At 46.9% G+C, this 15,982-nt stretch overlaps 1 protein-coding gene across 1 annotated transcript in view; it reads right to left on the reverse strand.

The window, feature by feature from the left end:
- Window positions 1–514: 514 nt before the first annotated feature.
- Window positions 515–15,982, reverse strand: part of LOC110536424 (uncharacterized) — a 34,116-nt gene continuing 18,648 nt past the window's right edge. The window contains exons 2-4 of the mRNA XM_036936418.2: window positions 7,220–13,903; window positions 4,141–4,425; window positions 515–1,836 (exon numbers count right to left, since the gene is read on the reverse strand). Coding sequence (XP_036792313.1) covers window positions 881–1,836; window positions 4,141–4,425; window positions 7,220–13,868 — 7,890 coding nt within the window. The 5' untranslated portion in view covers window positions 13,869–13,903 and the 3' untranslated portion in view covers window positions 515–880. The remainder of the gene's footprint in view (window positions 1,837–4,140; window positions 4,426–7,219; window positions 13,904–15,982) is intronic.

The raw sequence follows: 15,982 nt of genomic DNA on the forward strand, positions 1-15,982 counted from the left end.
CTTACAGAGTGTCACGTACTGACCTTTATTTCCTTTGTTTTGTATGTATTTAGTATGGTATCAGGGCGTGAGTTGGGGTGGGCAGTCTATGTTTGTTTTTCTATGATTTGGGTATTTCTATGTTTCGGCCTAGTATGGTTCTCAATCAGAGGCAGGTGTCATTAGTTGTCTCTGATTGAGAATCATACTTAGGTAGCCTGGGTTGCACTGTTTGTTTGTGGGTGATTGTCTATGTTGATGGCTTGTTTCAGCGCAGCTCGCATTAGCTTCACGGTTGTTATTTTGTTTACTGTTTTTGTATAGTGTTTCAGTGTTTTCTTTATTAAAATGAATGATGAACACATACCACGCCGCATTTTGGTCCTCCGATCCTTCTCGCCTCTCCTCTTCAGATGAAGAGGAGGACGACCGTGACACAGAGTTCCAGGTCAATGTCTAATTTAACTGATTCATTCTTAACATATGATATAACGACAACAACACATTGCAATAAACGCAAGGAGAAAAAAAAAAACATGTTTTATGTTTTATGCCACACAATTTTGAACAAATTCAGTCAAGACACCAACCATGATAAAGGACTAATAAACACTTAAATCAACACATCAGTTTGATTGAATATGACTATGATCCCCTGTTTATCTTAGGAAATGTAATGACATGTATTGACATGAAACAGCCGTAACAAGTTGTTGAGTGAAGGAAATTGTCACTGGTACCCTAGTTTATAGAAAGACAAATAAGTGACGCATCTGCTAAGAAATGAATAATAATAATCTAATAGTCTATCATTCTATATCATCATTCTATATATCTTGATACCTGACTGTGGAGGAGTTTAGGTGGACGGCCTTCACAGCTTATCAGTGGTGGGCAGCCTTCACAGCGGACCAGTGGCAGGTCTGGGGTAGTGGTAGCTCAGCAGGTCGGTGGAATAGCATGTCTCACTGAACGGATACCCCATCCACAGGCCCAGCTGGTACCAGGCGTTCGCGTACCAGTGCATACCTTCCTGGTCTTCCTGCCCCTGCCTCGGAGGAGCCGGAAGCCGGTCCCCAAGGAGCGAGAGGGAAGAGCGCAGGATGTGGAGGAGCCTGTAGGGGATGAAGGTGAGGTGAGCAAGCTGCTGCCGGCACTGCAGGGTGTAGCAGGAAACTAGGCGTCCGTCTACCACCAGGTTCCCCTCCACAGTCAGGGGAGCGTAGGCTCCTAGGCTCTCTGCCTCGCTCACTTCGGTCACACGTTTGGCCTCCAGTAATCCAGTGCTGGGGTCATGCAGGTAGATTAGGTGGCCCGGGAGGACATCCTTGGCGAACACCGGGACCCTGCGTGCGTTACTGGCCAAGTCAATCGTTGTTGCGTTGTCGGGGGCGATGAAGAGAACATGGTCAGGTGTGATGTACAGGGGCTCCTCGGACCCCTCCGTGTCCAGCAGGAGGTAACGCTCTCTTGAGCCGCTCCGCCGATCAAGCCACAGGAGGACCTCGCTGAAGGTGGGCTGGCCAGCAGCGTCGACCGCCAGCACCCTGTCCCCCACGCTCAGCTCTGCCATGGTTCTCCTGGATCCATCACTGGTGAGCACCGTGGCATGTGCGGGGAAGCACTCCTCATCTTCCTCGCACGCTGTGTTGATAGTGAATGCGTTTTTACTGGGGTATTCGGCCATGTTTCTCCTCACCTCACTCACAGTCATTGTGTTCCAGTATCTTACTAATTTCGGGTTCCTTGTAGGAGAACCTTCGGTCTGGAGGCTACAACCTGCCTCCACCCAAAGCTTGCTCAAGCACTTCATGAAATGGGGTCCACTCTCGTTGTCATAGCCACAATCCCCACTCTCTGGGGGCAGAAGAGAGAAAGAATGCAGGTTAGTCAAATACATATTTACCTTTCAAATAGATGAATAGAAATGGATTTCCCTGAGTGGCTCGGTGGAATATTCTGAATGAGGCAGCTGGGAGAAACACTGATGATAGCAATATTTGCACTTTAGGCAGAAGTTAGTCACTAATGCAACTTTATTTAACCATCTCAAGTGGCTTTTCTTTTGTGTGTGCTACATGTTTCCATGTGTTGCCACAACTGTTTAAATAAGGTGTGTGTGTTTTGTATTTATTCTTGAATTGTTTTGACATCCTGTCCACGCTATTAAATTGCAATCTCTACACAGTGCTCGGTTTCCAAGATGGCTTTCCGAATGTACTCTTTCAGATAAAGAACTTTAGAACTACACTTCCCATCAACCCCTCCGTCATAGACACATGAGCAAAACAATCTGATGGAAAAGGTCCTCAGGTTCTTCTTAAGGGTATATGTGAAGTCATCTTGGACATTGTGTACACTGAAACGTAATAGCGTAAAACACATTTTCAGAATGTACACACCTTACTTAACAGTTGCAGCAACATATGAGAACATATAAAACACACACAAAAAAAACATTTGAGTTCCCCTTTTTAAGCCCAGAATGACTGCCATTGTTCCGTGTCTTTTTTTCAAGCGCTGCGGTAATCATTTTCAACATAGTCAAATGATACTTCTGCACAGCCAGCTAGATACAGGAGGAGTCTCGTGTGACCCGGAAGTAGAAACCGCATGCGTCCACAAAACAGCCTGGTTTCAGAAGGGACATATTTAGAGCACAAATTGTGGTTGCAGTGCAATTTCACTACTATAGTGTGAGAGCTTTTTGAAAAGACCGCCTGACATTTCAGCCTGTTTTGGTGCATAGAGTTTTGGCCAGTGGATTAGTTAATAGACCAATAAGAAAGATAGTTCCAAACCTTTCTACAAATCACAGCTAGTTTTCATTTTCCCCTCCCCACTCAGACCACTCCCAGACAGACCTAGCAACATTCTTGCTTGAGAAATTGTTCTTTGCTAAGAAGCATTTAAAAAATAAAAAAAAATAAAAAAACATTTTAATTGAAAAACAATCACAGTATGGTACTTCAATGTTACCCATAAATTAATTGAAATTGAGATTTTTCTTTTAAAACAAGTTGATTTGACCTTTAACCTGCACATTTCATCAAATAATACAGTTATCACAGACTGTTCAGGTTTTTATAATGTTTTTTTAACCAGTAAGTTGACTGAGAACACATTCTCAACAACCTGGGTAATGGTTACAGGGAAGAGGGATGAATCAGCCAATTGGGAGCAGGGGAAGATTAGATGGCCATGATGTTTAGATTGGGAAATTTAACCAGGACACCAGGGTTAACACCCCTACTATTACAATAGGTGCTATGGGATCTTTACTGACCTCAGAGCGTCAGGTCACCCGTTTAACATCCCATCCAAAAGACAGCAACCTACACAGGGCAATGTCCCCAATCACTGCCCTGGGGTATTGGAACACTTTTTAGACCAGAGGAAAGAGTGACTCCTACTGGCCCTCCAACACCATCTGGTCTCCCATTCAGGGACCAACCAGGACCAACCCTGCCTAGTTTCAGACGCGAGACAGCAGTGGGATGCAGGGTGGTATGCTTCTGTTTTTTTTTTAAAGGATCATTCAAAACATTTTGCATTGCCCCCAGTTAAGCACAAGTATTTTACTGGAGTAAGTTCAATTCAACCATTTTTAGTCGCAGAAAGTTTAAGGTCATGTTTTATTTAGTAAAATAATTCAGCGGGTATATTTTGGATCACATTTCTATTTACATACAATTATTTAACACGCTGTAATACGGCTGTATTTTCAGATTGTATTGTACGGTCAATTGCATACGACTTTGGAAAAATACATTTTAAAACCTTTCTGGTGTATCAACGGTGTTATTATGCAACCTGTTTTCCTCTGTGCCCCTTCTGAAAAATCAGGCTGAAAATGTGGGAAGATGTTTCTAAATGTAGTGTAGGCTACCCTTGTCTTATGCTGACCTGTGTTTTACTATGAAATCTGTTGTTGTTGTTGTTGTTGTTGTGATTATTACACTGAGACATCCCATGTACTGGTCGCATAATTTACTGCTCTCAATTTTAAAAAAATAATTATGTCAATATCTGGCTATTCCAAATTGGGGAGAAAATGGAAGTAAGATAATTGGCATTCTTTGTATAGAATGGATTGTATTTCGTAGCCTTTGTTGGTATCCAAATAAAAAAAGATCAATAACCATATTGACGTCCACTCACCGACGCAGTAGGGAAAGCTCGACCATCCAGAACTGGTACACTGGATCTGAGAGGAGACTGCAAGATTATAGAGTCGGTTACACGTTATATCGCATTTTTCTCCTTCAAAATTGGAGGCACAAAGTGCTTGGCCATTGGGAACTTCATAGGGATCACAGCGCTGTCTGCATTGGATCTGTTTGCTGCAGGTCAATGTTTCTGGTATGAACCTACATCCCATGACATCGCAGATGTGTGTCTGTTGGGAAACAAACCTTCCACTGTTGATCACTGATGCTGTCCATTCTGTATACACAACAGCAACAAAATACAAGAGCACATGAAAACAGCAATGTAACACATATGTCATGGAAATATAAATATTAACACAATATCTGTCATGGAAACAGAAATATAAAGACAATATCTGTCATGGAAACAGAAATATAAAGACAATATCTGTCATGGAAACAGAAATATAAAGACAATATCTGTCATGGAAACAGAAATATAAAGACAATATCTGTCATGGAAACAGAAATATAAACAATATAAACTCACCAGACTCATATACTCAATAACTCAATATTACATAAGAGGAATTTATATTGCAGTACTTGGATATTAATATGATATTATGTATGTCTGGTGAGTTCATACTTGTCACGACTTCCGCCGAAGTTGGCTCTCCTGCCTGTTTGGGCGGTGCTCGGCGGTCGTCGTCACCGTCCTACTAGCCACCACCGATCCCTTTTTCGTTTGTCTGTTGGTTTTGTCTTATTAGTTTCACCTGTGTGTATTTTAGTTTAATTAACGTCCTTATATGTAGTAGGTTGTCCCGCCCTTGTTTTGTGCGGGATTGTTTTGTATTCATGTATTTGGTGTAATACGTGTGTGTTATTTCTCCGGTCTATTTTTGATCCTGTGTTGGATTATTCACCCTGTATGTTGGGTTGACCGTGTTTTTGTGCGCCGGAGAATAAACTGTCGAATCACTGAAACCTGCTCTCTGTGCCTGATTCCACCCACCTTGATAATACGTGACAATACTGCTGTGTGTGTGTGTCTCTCTGTGTTTGTTTAGTGAGTGTGTCTACGTGTGTGTCTGTGTCTACGGTGTCTTCAGAAAGTATTCAGACCCTTCCCTTTTTCCACATTTTGTTAAATTACAGCCTGATTCTAAAATTGATTTTTTTTTTTAAATACTCAGCAATCTACACACAATACCCCATAATGACAAAGTGAAAATAGGTTTTTAGAAATTTTAGCAAATGTATTAAATGTTCAAAAGAAATACCTTATTTGCCAAAGTATTCAGACCCTGCTATGAGAAGTGAAATTTAGCTCAATTGCATCCTGTTTCCATTGATCATCCTTGAGATGTTTCTACAACTTGATTGGAGTCCACCTGTGGTAAATTCAATTGTTTGGATATGATTTGGAAAGGCACACACCTGTCTATATAAGGGTCCCACAGTTGACAGTGCATGTCAGAGCAAAAACCAAGCCATGAGTTCGAAGGAATTGTCAGTAGTGCTTCGAGACAGGATTGTGCACAGATCTGGGGAAGGGTGTCAAAACATTTCTGCAGCATTCTTAAATGGAAGAAGTTTGGAACCACCAAGACTCTTCTTAGAGCTGGCCACCCGGCCAAACTAAGCAATTGGGGGAGAAGGGCCTTGGTCGGGGAGGTGACCAAGAACCGGATGGTCAGTCTGACAGAGCTCTAGACTTCCTCTGTGGAGATGGGGAGAACCTTCCAGAAGGACAACCATCTCTGCAGCACTCCACCTATTTGGCCTTTAGATTAGCGTGGCCAGATGGAAGCCACTCCTCAGTAAAAGACACATGACAGCGCGCTTGGAGTTTGCCGAAATGCACCTAAAGACTCTCAGACCATGAGAAACAAGATTCTCTGGTCTGATGAAACCAAGATTGAACTCTTTGGCCTGAATGCCAAGCATCACTTCTGGAGGAAACCTGGCACCATCCCTACAGGGAAGCATGGTGGTGGCAGCATCATGCTGTAGGGATGTTTTTCAGCAATAGGGACTAGTCCAGATTGAGGGAAAGATGAACGGAGCAAAGTACAGAGAGATACTTGATGAAAACCTGCTCCAGAGCGCTCAGGACCTCAGACTGGGGCGAAGGTTCACCTTCCAACAGGACAACGACCCTAAGCACACAGCCAAGAAAACACAGGAGTGGCTTTGGGACTAGTCTCGGAATGTCCCTGAGTGGCCCAGCCAGAGCCCGGACCAGACCCGATCTAACATCTCTGGAGAGAACAGAAAATAGCTATGCAGCAACTCTACCCATCCAACCTGACAGAACTTGAGAGGATCTGCAGAGAATAATGGGAGAAACTCCCCAAATACAGATGTGCCAAGCTTGTGGCGTCATAACCAGAAGACTCAAGGCTGTAATAATCACTGCCAAAGATGCTTCAACAAAGTACTGAGTAAAGGGTCTGAATACTTATGTAAATGTCATATTTCAGTTTTACATTTTTTATAAATTAGCAAACATTTCTAAAATCTTGTTTTTGCTTTGTCATTAAGGGGGTTTGTGTGTAAATGGATGAGGATAAAATATATATTTAATACATTTTAGAATAAGCCCCAACAAAATGTGAAAAAAGTCAAGGGGTCTGAATACTTTGCGAAGGCACTGTCTGTCTGTCTGTCTGTCTGTCTGTCTGTCTGTCTGTCTGTCTGTCTGTCTGTCTGTCTGTCTGTCTGTCTGTCTGTCTGTCTGTCTGTTTGTCTATAAGTGTCTGTCTGTCTGTCTGTCTATAAGTGTCTGTCTGTCTGTCTGTCTGTCTGTCTGCGTGTGTGCGTGCGTGTGTGTGTGTGTGTGTGTGTGTGTGTGTGTGTGTGTGTGTGTGTGTGTGTGTGTGTGTGTGTGTGTGTGTGTGTCAATATTAGTCTGTGTCTGCCTATCTGAACAACAAACCTATCTGAACAACTGCATTCGTATAAAATTGTATAATTAAAAAAATAATTGAAGCTCAGTATTGGTATTATTCATTTCATACAGTCATATTTATGAAGGGTGTCAGTCATGTTGGACCACCAACTGTACATAAGTGCTGACTCACCATGACCAGGAAACAGGTGTCCACAGACAGCTTTAGCTGCAGTTGAGTCTTCAACACAAATTTTGCTCCAACCGCCCCCGTCCATGTTCCCCTCAACGATCCCTGTGTAATCCGAGCCACTTGTCTGCAGCTTTACTTTTCTACATTTCACCTGTGGACTCCTGAGAGTCCCTGTCAGTGTTACAAACTCCAACTGTCTATCTGCACAGGCAAACCTGGCGTAGGGATCAATATTATGGAAGGAAACTCTCCATGCCACGATATCGCCAACTAAGTCATAAAGGCCATCTTGAATGTTGACAAGATGGAAGTCAGGCTCACAGGGTGAGGTTATCAATCCCCAGTCACCACCGTGGCAGGTGATGGTGCTGTCCTCAGAGGAAATGTGGTGGAAATGATCACATCTCAAGTACAGAGAGTCGCCTTCTTTGAAATTCCTTGTGCTACCTGAAGGTGAATAGAATTTACCATGAGGAACCTGGGGAGGGGCAAGGCAGGGGCTTGGTTTGCATTGCAGTATTCCAGCTCTAGGGGGTGGGAACCACTCTCCTGATTCTACCTGGCATGTAAAGCTGGACACCCCAAAAAGATCGTACCCTGAGTCACAGCTGTAGACGATTGTAATGGAGTTTGAGTGTTGCAAGGATTGGTGAAACCCGTTGTTGATCTCCGGTGGGGTACTGCAACAAAACGGAGGGGTGGGTTGAAAAGTACCGTAGTGACATCTGCTTTTGAAGTCGACACCAAGACAGATAACAGAGATAATTCTGCCATGAGGAACATGATTGCGCCAATGGATGCAGCCTCTGGGGACACAGGGCCTATTCAAGGGTAGTAATAGGTCTGTTGGTGTGCATTGAATTTCAGAGCTAGAGGTCAGCTGGTAGCCCTCCAGGCACTCAATCACCGCCACCGGTCCATCCGCTGTCATTTTCTCCTCAACGATAGTGCTTCCACTGGGGGCGATGAAGCCAAAGCATATGCTTAGAGTTTCTATTGGTGGGAAGACAACCTTCTGACTTTCCATCTCTTCTATTACCGATGACACAAAGACCCTGAATGCACATTTAGGTTTTAAGTCGCGGATTTCCGCTCTAGCGTCGCTGGTGTTGAAGTGCGCCACCAGGTCACCACTGTCTTCTTCCACAAGCACCACGTAAGTGTACCTCTCGCTGTCGGGGTCAGACCCCACAGGGGGTGCCGCCCAGTTTATCATCACGCTGCTGTGGGTGACGTGCAGCACTTTCAGAGACGCTGGCGGATTGGGTTTCGTTCTCTGTGCTGCCTCCCATAAAACCAACACTGGAACTTCACATCTCGTCAGGTAGAGCTGAAAGGTGTAAAGGACTCCAGAAAGGAGGCCAGTGATTTCCAATGAGGGGCTGTTACCCCAAGGTAAAGTGTCGGTGTGGAAAAGCTGGTCTGACACTTTTAAATGATAGCGGAACATTGACTCTGCCACACTTCCTACTCTCCCCAGAGCCATGTCTTCGACTTCAATGGCCGTCTCATTAGCACGTGTCACGCTGAAGGGTGGAAGGGATGAGTTAAAAGCCTTGAGGGAGGGGCTAATCTCAACAGCTGAGTTGAAGTAGGATGAGTCGGTCAGGGTGTTGTTTGCAAAGGCAAAGCTGATGTGTTGGTAAAGCGAGCGGTTGCTGCTCCAGTTGTCAAAAATCACAGTGAGCGAGTCTCTGCCAATCAGGTTTAGAAGAGGGTCTCGGTAGTGCAGAGAAACAACAAGGTTTCCTTCTAAAGTAAAGAAGCAGGCGTCCTGGGGGGCGAAGTTACGAATTAGAACGCTATCTTCGATCCCATCTGAGGCGAAGTTGTCGATGTGTTTCACTCCGCTGCTGTCATCCAGAATGTAAAGGTCTCTTCCTGGCCCCCCACACAGCAGGTCTGACCCGTGTTCCGGCACCAGACTGTCATTTCCGAATTTCCCAATCAGCTGGTTATCCTCGTTGTCGCCAATCAGCAGGTCGTTGAACTCTGTCCCAATTACCCTCTCCACACCAGTGAAGGTGTCATTTTCCGCGTCTGCTCCCCACCCCCTGCCTGAGTGTAGGTCCACCGTGACCCCACTGCCTGTCCGCACGTCTCCACTGAAGAATACTGTATCTATCCCAGGACCCCCGTCAATCCTGTCGGCCCCACCTCCCCCGTAGATTAAGTCGTCTCCCTCGCCACCCTGGATTTCATCCTCCCCTTCTCCCCCCTCCAGGACGTCATTCCCGCCATCTCCGATGATGATGTCATTTCCTCCAAAGCCCTCGATCATCTCGCTTCCCTGGTGGCCATGGATATAGTCATTCATGTTGCCCCCGACAATAAGGAAACTGCCGTTGCTCCCCGTGATGTAGTTACTGAAGGCAGTGGCGCCACGTATTCTAGAAACATTGCTGAATTCACTTCCTGATGAGGCACAGCTGATGTTGCAGCTCTTGGTGGAGGATGCCATGTCAATGCTGAGAACGGACTTGTAGGGGTAAGAATCACCATTGATTTTGAACAGAAATCCATCCAAGGAACGAACCAGGAGGTGCTGAAACTTCGGCCCCTTCAAGTACTTCAGCAAGCGTACACGGACCGAGTCGTTCCTAGAGCGGGAGAACATGATAATGTGGGGTCCCTCCAGGAGAACTTCGACGTCTTCATAGAGGACCTGGAGGAAGAGGTTGTCCATTTTCATGTCTCCTGCCTCGTTGTCAATTTCGTTCTCATAGCCGTATGCATGGCCAAGGACATAGGTGTCTGACCCATTGCCTCCCCGCAGGTACTGGTACTTGTAAATGTTTCCAATGCCAGGGTCAATGAAGTTGTCCAACGAGTTTCCAATCACAGTGTATGAACACTTGTTAGATTTGGCTTGGAACCTTTCCACTTTCCTCCAGGGCTCTTTGCTCAAGTCAAATATTTGTTTCTGGTCTATACACTCCTCCTTGCTGAGGTTAATTTCCATGGGACTCATGACGTCCTGGTCGGACTCATTGAGCGGCAAGGTGGAGATGATGCCGTCAGAAGTCTGCACAACCAGGTGTTGGAAGTTCTCACCCTGGAACCACTTCCACAGGACGACTTCAATGTTAACAACTGCCACCTTCAAAACAAGGTGTGGCAATCGAAGCTCTGTTTTGATTTCCCCCCAGGCATACTGGATAAACAAAACGTCGCTAGTTTTGTCTTCTGCAAGATTGTTGATATGAGCTCCTCCGCAGCCAGACTTGATGACGTATTTATCACTGCCACCTCCTCCCTGCAGGTGGTCCCTGCCCCCGCTGCAGCTGAGGAAATTGCCCAGCACATTCCCGACAACGATGTCATCATAGGGGGAGTCAAAGACAGTCACCACAGTGTGGAAGTGTTGGTCAGTTTTGTTGAGGTTGACGGTGCTGCCATGTTGCTCTGTGCTGAGGTCTACAATCAGCGGCGTCTTTACCAGCCCACTGTCTTCACTTTTTGAGATGTAAAAAGTCACATGATCAGAAGACAGAAACGCCAAGTGTTGATATTGTCTGTCAGTGTTCCACTTTTGCAAATGGAAGCACGTTGACTTCGGCTCTTTTTCGTCTGTCACCTGAACACCATCATCCAGCAGTTCTGCACGAATCCTCTGGAAGGGCACGTGAAACACCACCAAGTCTACTTTCTGGTCTGTGGCGTAGTTGTTGATGATATCACAGCCTTCTGCTGGAAAGATCTCATAGGTGTCGGCTCCCTCTCCTCCTTCAAGTACATCTGCTCCCGGACCACCATTGAGAACGTTGTCCCTCTTGTTGCCTAAAATGCTGTCACTAAAATTGCTGCCCAAAACCCTGATTACACTTTGGTAAACCCCCTCCAGTCTGAGAGATATTGGACTTTGGGATTTGGTGTTGTCCAGAGTTTCCGGGACACAGTTAGTATGGAACTTGTGCCCCATAAGTCCTCTGTCTGCTATTTTAAACATGACGCCATCAGAAGACTCAAATGTCATGTGCTGATAGTAGTCAACGTTACTGTGGGTAAACCAGTTCCTAATGGTGATCTGGTGCTTCTTCTGTTGTCCGTAAACGAGGAGAAGATCGTTTTGATTCCGGATACAATCAATGCGGCTGAAAGGTGCTTTTATCAACAGGTGATCCTCAAACAAATCGTGGGAGAAATTGTCAATCTCGGAAATGCTTCCATCTGTGGGAAAGACGTAAAGGTCCCTCCCTTCTCCGCCAGAGAGCACCGAAGCCTGCGACCCGAGAAAGAAAATGTCATCCCCCCCATGACCGTGGATGGTGTAGCGGTAGTTCCGGATCACGTAGTCCAAATCCAGGCCTCCATAAGCGCAGGGGTCTGAGGGAGCTTTTGGAGGCTGCTCTGCTGACGGTTGATGGAGGGCAAAGAATGAGTTGTCCTTGTCATTCCCATAATAGGTGCCGAACAGGGAGGAGCGGAGCAGGAGTTCTCCACAGATTACCTTTTTGGAGTGCACTGGGATGACCCACCACAGGTTTGCAGTCTTCTGGGTGTACAGGAACTGGCGAGACTCCCCCACCCCAAGAATGATGCTCTGAATGGCGGGGTTGTGGAATGTTTTCACAATGGTTTTGACCCCGCCTCGCCCATCATCAATGCCTCCAACATGAATGGTAACATTGCCGTGGTTCGACAGCCGGACCGTTATCAAACCCCCGTACTGTGAGAGCGCCCCTTCCGTCAGGTCGATGGTGCTTACGTTACCGTCATTGGCCACTATTCTGTAATAGGCACCGGGGGAAGACAATTTCCGCAGAAGCTCTTGGTTTTTTCTGTATTCTTCATCCACCTCTTTCATCTGTCTCAGCAGCCCTCCAGTGCCAAAATCCAAAGCACCTTCCCCTAACCCTTTTAAAACAGCAGTCAGTTTCTGTATGTCATTAGACCCCTTGGGCAGCCGGTCCAGCTCACTCACAACATCGCAGTAAAAATCACTGAGAGACATCCTAACTATGGTCAGGCCAATGATTATGGGCTCCAGAATGAGTGCGGCCGGAGGGAAGGCCACTTCAGCGATGGACAGCACAGTGGTTGACACGTCCAAGACTAAGTTTGAAACTTTTAAGCCATAATATTTCTTCTGTTCTGGGTCAGAGTTGTTGCTTGTCTGAATCGCTACAGAATCTTCAGCTATGAAATAGAATTGGAAACCCAAGCCAACGAAGGGAATGTCCTTCAGAAATTGTCCAGCGGCACTCTCCTGAACTCTTTCCAGTGAGCCGCTTACTCTCTCCAATGTCTTCTCTAGACCCAATCTCTCTGCCCCTTTACGGATGGTGCTTTTTAATATGTTCTGGGACATTTTGGAGAGCCGTTGATTCACGCCAGTCAGCCCCCCAAGCCCGTGTAGAGACTGGGTGAGAGTGAAGGCACCTCTGGCTGTATCATTCTCTGCAAAAAACTTCCCCGCCCCAATGAAGCCAGCCACAATGCCATACACCGCCATGCCTCTGCTGATCTTGTCCAAGGCACCCCCACCTGCCGCTTTCACCCGACTGCCCTGATGCATGGCATTCTCTTCGATCTGCCGGGTGTAGAAGGTTTTGGACTCATCTAGAGGGAAGGAGACCAGGTGGGTGTCCTCTGGATTCCTCCTGCTTGCCACTTCCACCTCCACTTGACCGTCTTTAATGCGCAGTGACTTGTCCTTCACCACATACTCTTCTGAATTGCACACATTTCTGCGTCGTCGCCTCTTCTTATAACAACCACGTAAGTTAATATCTAGCTGCTCCCCAAAGCTGTTTTGGTCATTAAGCTGGTTTATGTTTGTTTCCAAATCGACCTCCATTTGGTTATTATTATTAGTCATTTTTCGCAAGGGGCTGCGAAACACGTTTCCATTTTCATAAGTAAACAAACATCTTCTTTGATCTTTTATGATCATTTCATTCCTCATTTGCCCATGGTTCAAGACAGCAGGAAAAGGTTCCATACCCTTTTGCTCATAACTCCAGAATAGGTTTTCAGGAACATCACCCATTTGGGTTTGGTAAACATTAAATGTGTCAGTTGTTGACACGAAGGTGTCGTACGCCACAATCTTATGGAGCTGGAACCCTAGATGATTATTATTCACCTCCTTCATGAATCCAGTCATGTAATTGCTTGCGGCATCCGTTCCAGCATTGCACACAATGAATCGCATTTCAACTTGGGGTTGTTTCATATTGCTGACCAATACCTTCACCACATTAGCCAGTTCATGGTAATTCATGTTGTTGATGTTGTAGTCCACGCCAAAATGTTTCTGACCATAGTTTGTTAACTCTACACGTTTTCTGTAACCATGAGAAATCAAGGTAATCTTGACTCTATCAGCGTTCTCAATAAGTGCATTGCTCATCCCATTTGGCATGCTAAGCACATTAAATGTTGTTTGACCGTTTTGGTCTATGTCTGCTTTCATAACACACACCTTAGCTGCTTTCCCTTTGATGTAAGAAGATGCGTAACTAAGATAAGCTTGGTCATTGATGAAGACATCGGATGGCCCAAGCACTAAGTGAATGTCCACTTCATTTGGCCGATCAACGTTAACCTGTTGCCACTCCGGTCTGGAGTAAGGCCACATGGAGCCGCACCCCGGGACACAGGCTGAGAGGATGGCAATAAACATGGAAAGACCAGCGGGCCTCATGGTGGCTATTCAACATTCACAACAACCGCTTTCTCCTGAGAAAAGAAAAACACAGTAAGGAAAGATATTAAGGATTAAAGAAATTAAGAATAGATTCATGATATTACTGATTAATGATATTAAGGATATTTTAATGTCTGCTTCCAACTCACGCTCTCAAACACATAGACCCCCTGAACGCAGCCCACTTTCCAGCTCAGACTCTCAAACACATAGATCCCCTGAACGCAGCCCACTTTCCAGCTCAGACTCTCAAACACATAGATCCCCCTGAACGCAGCCCACTTTCCAGCTCAGACTCTCAAACACATAGATCCCCTGAACGCAGCCCACTTTCCAGCTCAGACTCTCAAACACATAGATCCCCTGAACGCAGCCCACTTTCCAGCTCAGACTCTCAAACACATAGATCCCCTGAACGCAGCCCACTTTCCAGCTCAGACTCTCAAACACATAGATCCCCTGAACGCAGCCCACTTTCCAGCTCAGACTCTCAAACACATAGATCCCCTGAACGCAGCCCACTTTCCAGCTCAGACTCTCAAAAACATAGATCCCCTGAACGCAGCTCACTTTCCAGCTCAGACTCTCAAACACATAGATAGATCCCTTGAAGGCAGCTCACTCTCCAGATCCCAATCACCTGAATTCTGATCACCTGTTCACACACCTGTATGTCATTAACACACACGATTTCATTCAGTTCTTTGCATCCCATCTTTGTGAGGTATTGTTTGTTTTGATACGCTTTTCTATTCAGGGCTCTGTTTTTCCTGTTAATCCTCCTGTGTTTCATAGTTTTGGCCATTCTCACTAACAATGCCTTTAACAATTCCCTGCCTGTACTTTAGCCTATCAGATTCCCTGTCATCAACCTCTTGCCTGATCTTCCGGACTACTTTACTAGCCTTTTCCCTGCCTGTACTGTTGCCTTTTGGACCCCCTGTGTATGACCTTCTGCTTGCCCCTGGACCCAGCTACCTGCCTCCTCCTGTGTATGACCTACTGCCTGCCCCTGGACCCAGCTACCTGCCTCCTCCTGTGTATGACCTACTGCCTGCCCCTGGACCCAGCTACCTGCCTCCTCCTGTGTATGACCTACTGCCTGCCCCTGGACCCACCTACTGCCTGCCCCTGGACCCACCTACTGCCTGCCCCTGGACCCACCTACTGCCTGCCCCTGGACCCAGCTACCTGCCTCCTCCTGTGTATGACCTTCTGCCTGCCCCTGGACCCACCTACTGCCTGCCCCTGGACCCACCTACTGCCTGCCCCTGGACCCAGCTACCTGCCTCCTCCTGTGTATGACCTTCTGCCTGCCCCTGGACCCAGCTACCTGCCTCCTCCTGTGTATGACCTTCTGCCTGCCCCTGGACCCAGTTACCTGACTCCTCCTGTGTATGACCTACTGCCTGCCCCTGGACCCAGCTACCTGCCTCCTCCTGTGTATGACCTTCTGCCTGCCCCTGGACCCAGCTACCTGCCTCCTCCTGTGTATGACCTACTGCCTGCCCCTGGACCCAGCTACCTGACTCCTCTTGTGTATGACCTTCTGCCTGCCCCTGGACCCAGCTACCTGCCTCCTCCTGTGTATGACCTACTGCCTGCCCCTGGACCCAGCTACCTTACTCCTCCTGTGTATGACCTACTGCCTGCCCCTGGACCCAGCTACCTTACTCCTCCTGTGTATGACCTTCTGCCTGCCCCTGGACCCAGCTACCTGCCTCCTCCTGTGTATGACCTACTGCCTGCCCCTGGACCCAGCTACCTGCCTCCTCCTGTGTATGACCTACTGCCTGCCCCTGGACCCAGCTACCTGCCTCCTCCTGTGTATGACCTTCTGCCTGCCCCTGGACCCAGCTACCTGCCTCCTCCTGTGTATGACCTTCTGCCTGCCCCTGGACCCAGCTACCTGCCTCCTCCTGTGTATGACCTTCTGCCTGCCCCTGGACCCAGCTACCTGCCTCCTCCTGTGTATGACCTTCTGCCTGCCCCTGGACCCAGTTACCTGACTCCTCCTGTGTATGACCTACTGCCTGCCCCTGGACCCAGCTACCTGCCTCCTCCTGTGTATGACCTTCTGCCTGCCCCTGGACCCAGCTACCTGCCTCCTC

The sequence above is a fragment of the Oncorhynchus mykiss genome, chromosome 11, assembly GCF_057628025.1.
Source record: "Oncorhynchus mykiss isolate SJ-2025 chromosome 11, ASM5762802v1, whole genome shotgun sequence".
NCBI classification, from domain to species: Eukaryota; Metazoa; Chordata; class Actinopteri; order Salmoniformes; family Salmonidae; genus Oncorhynchus; species Oncorhynchus mykiss.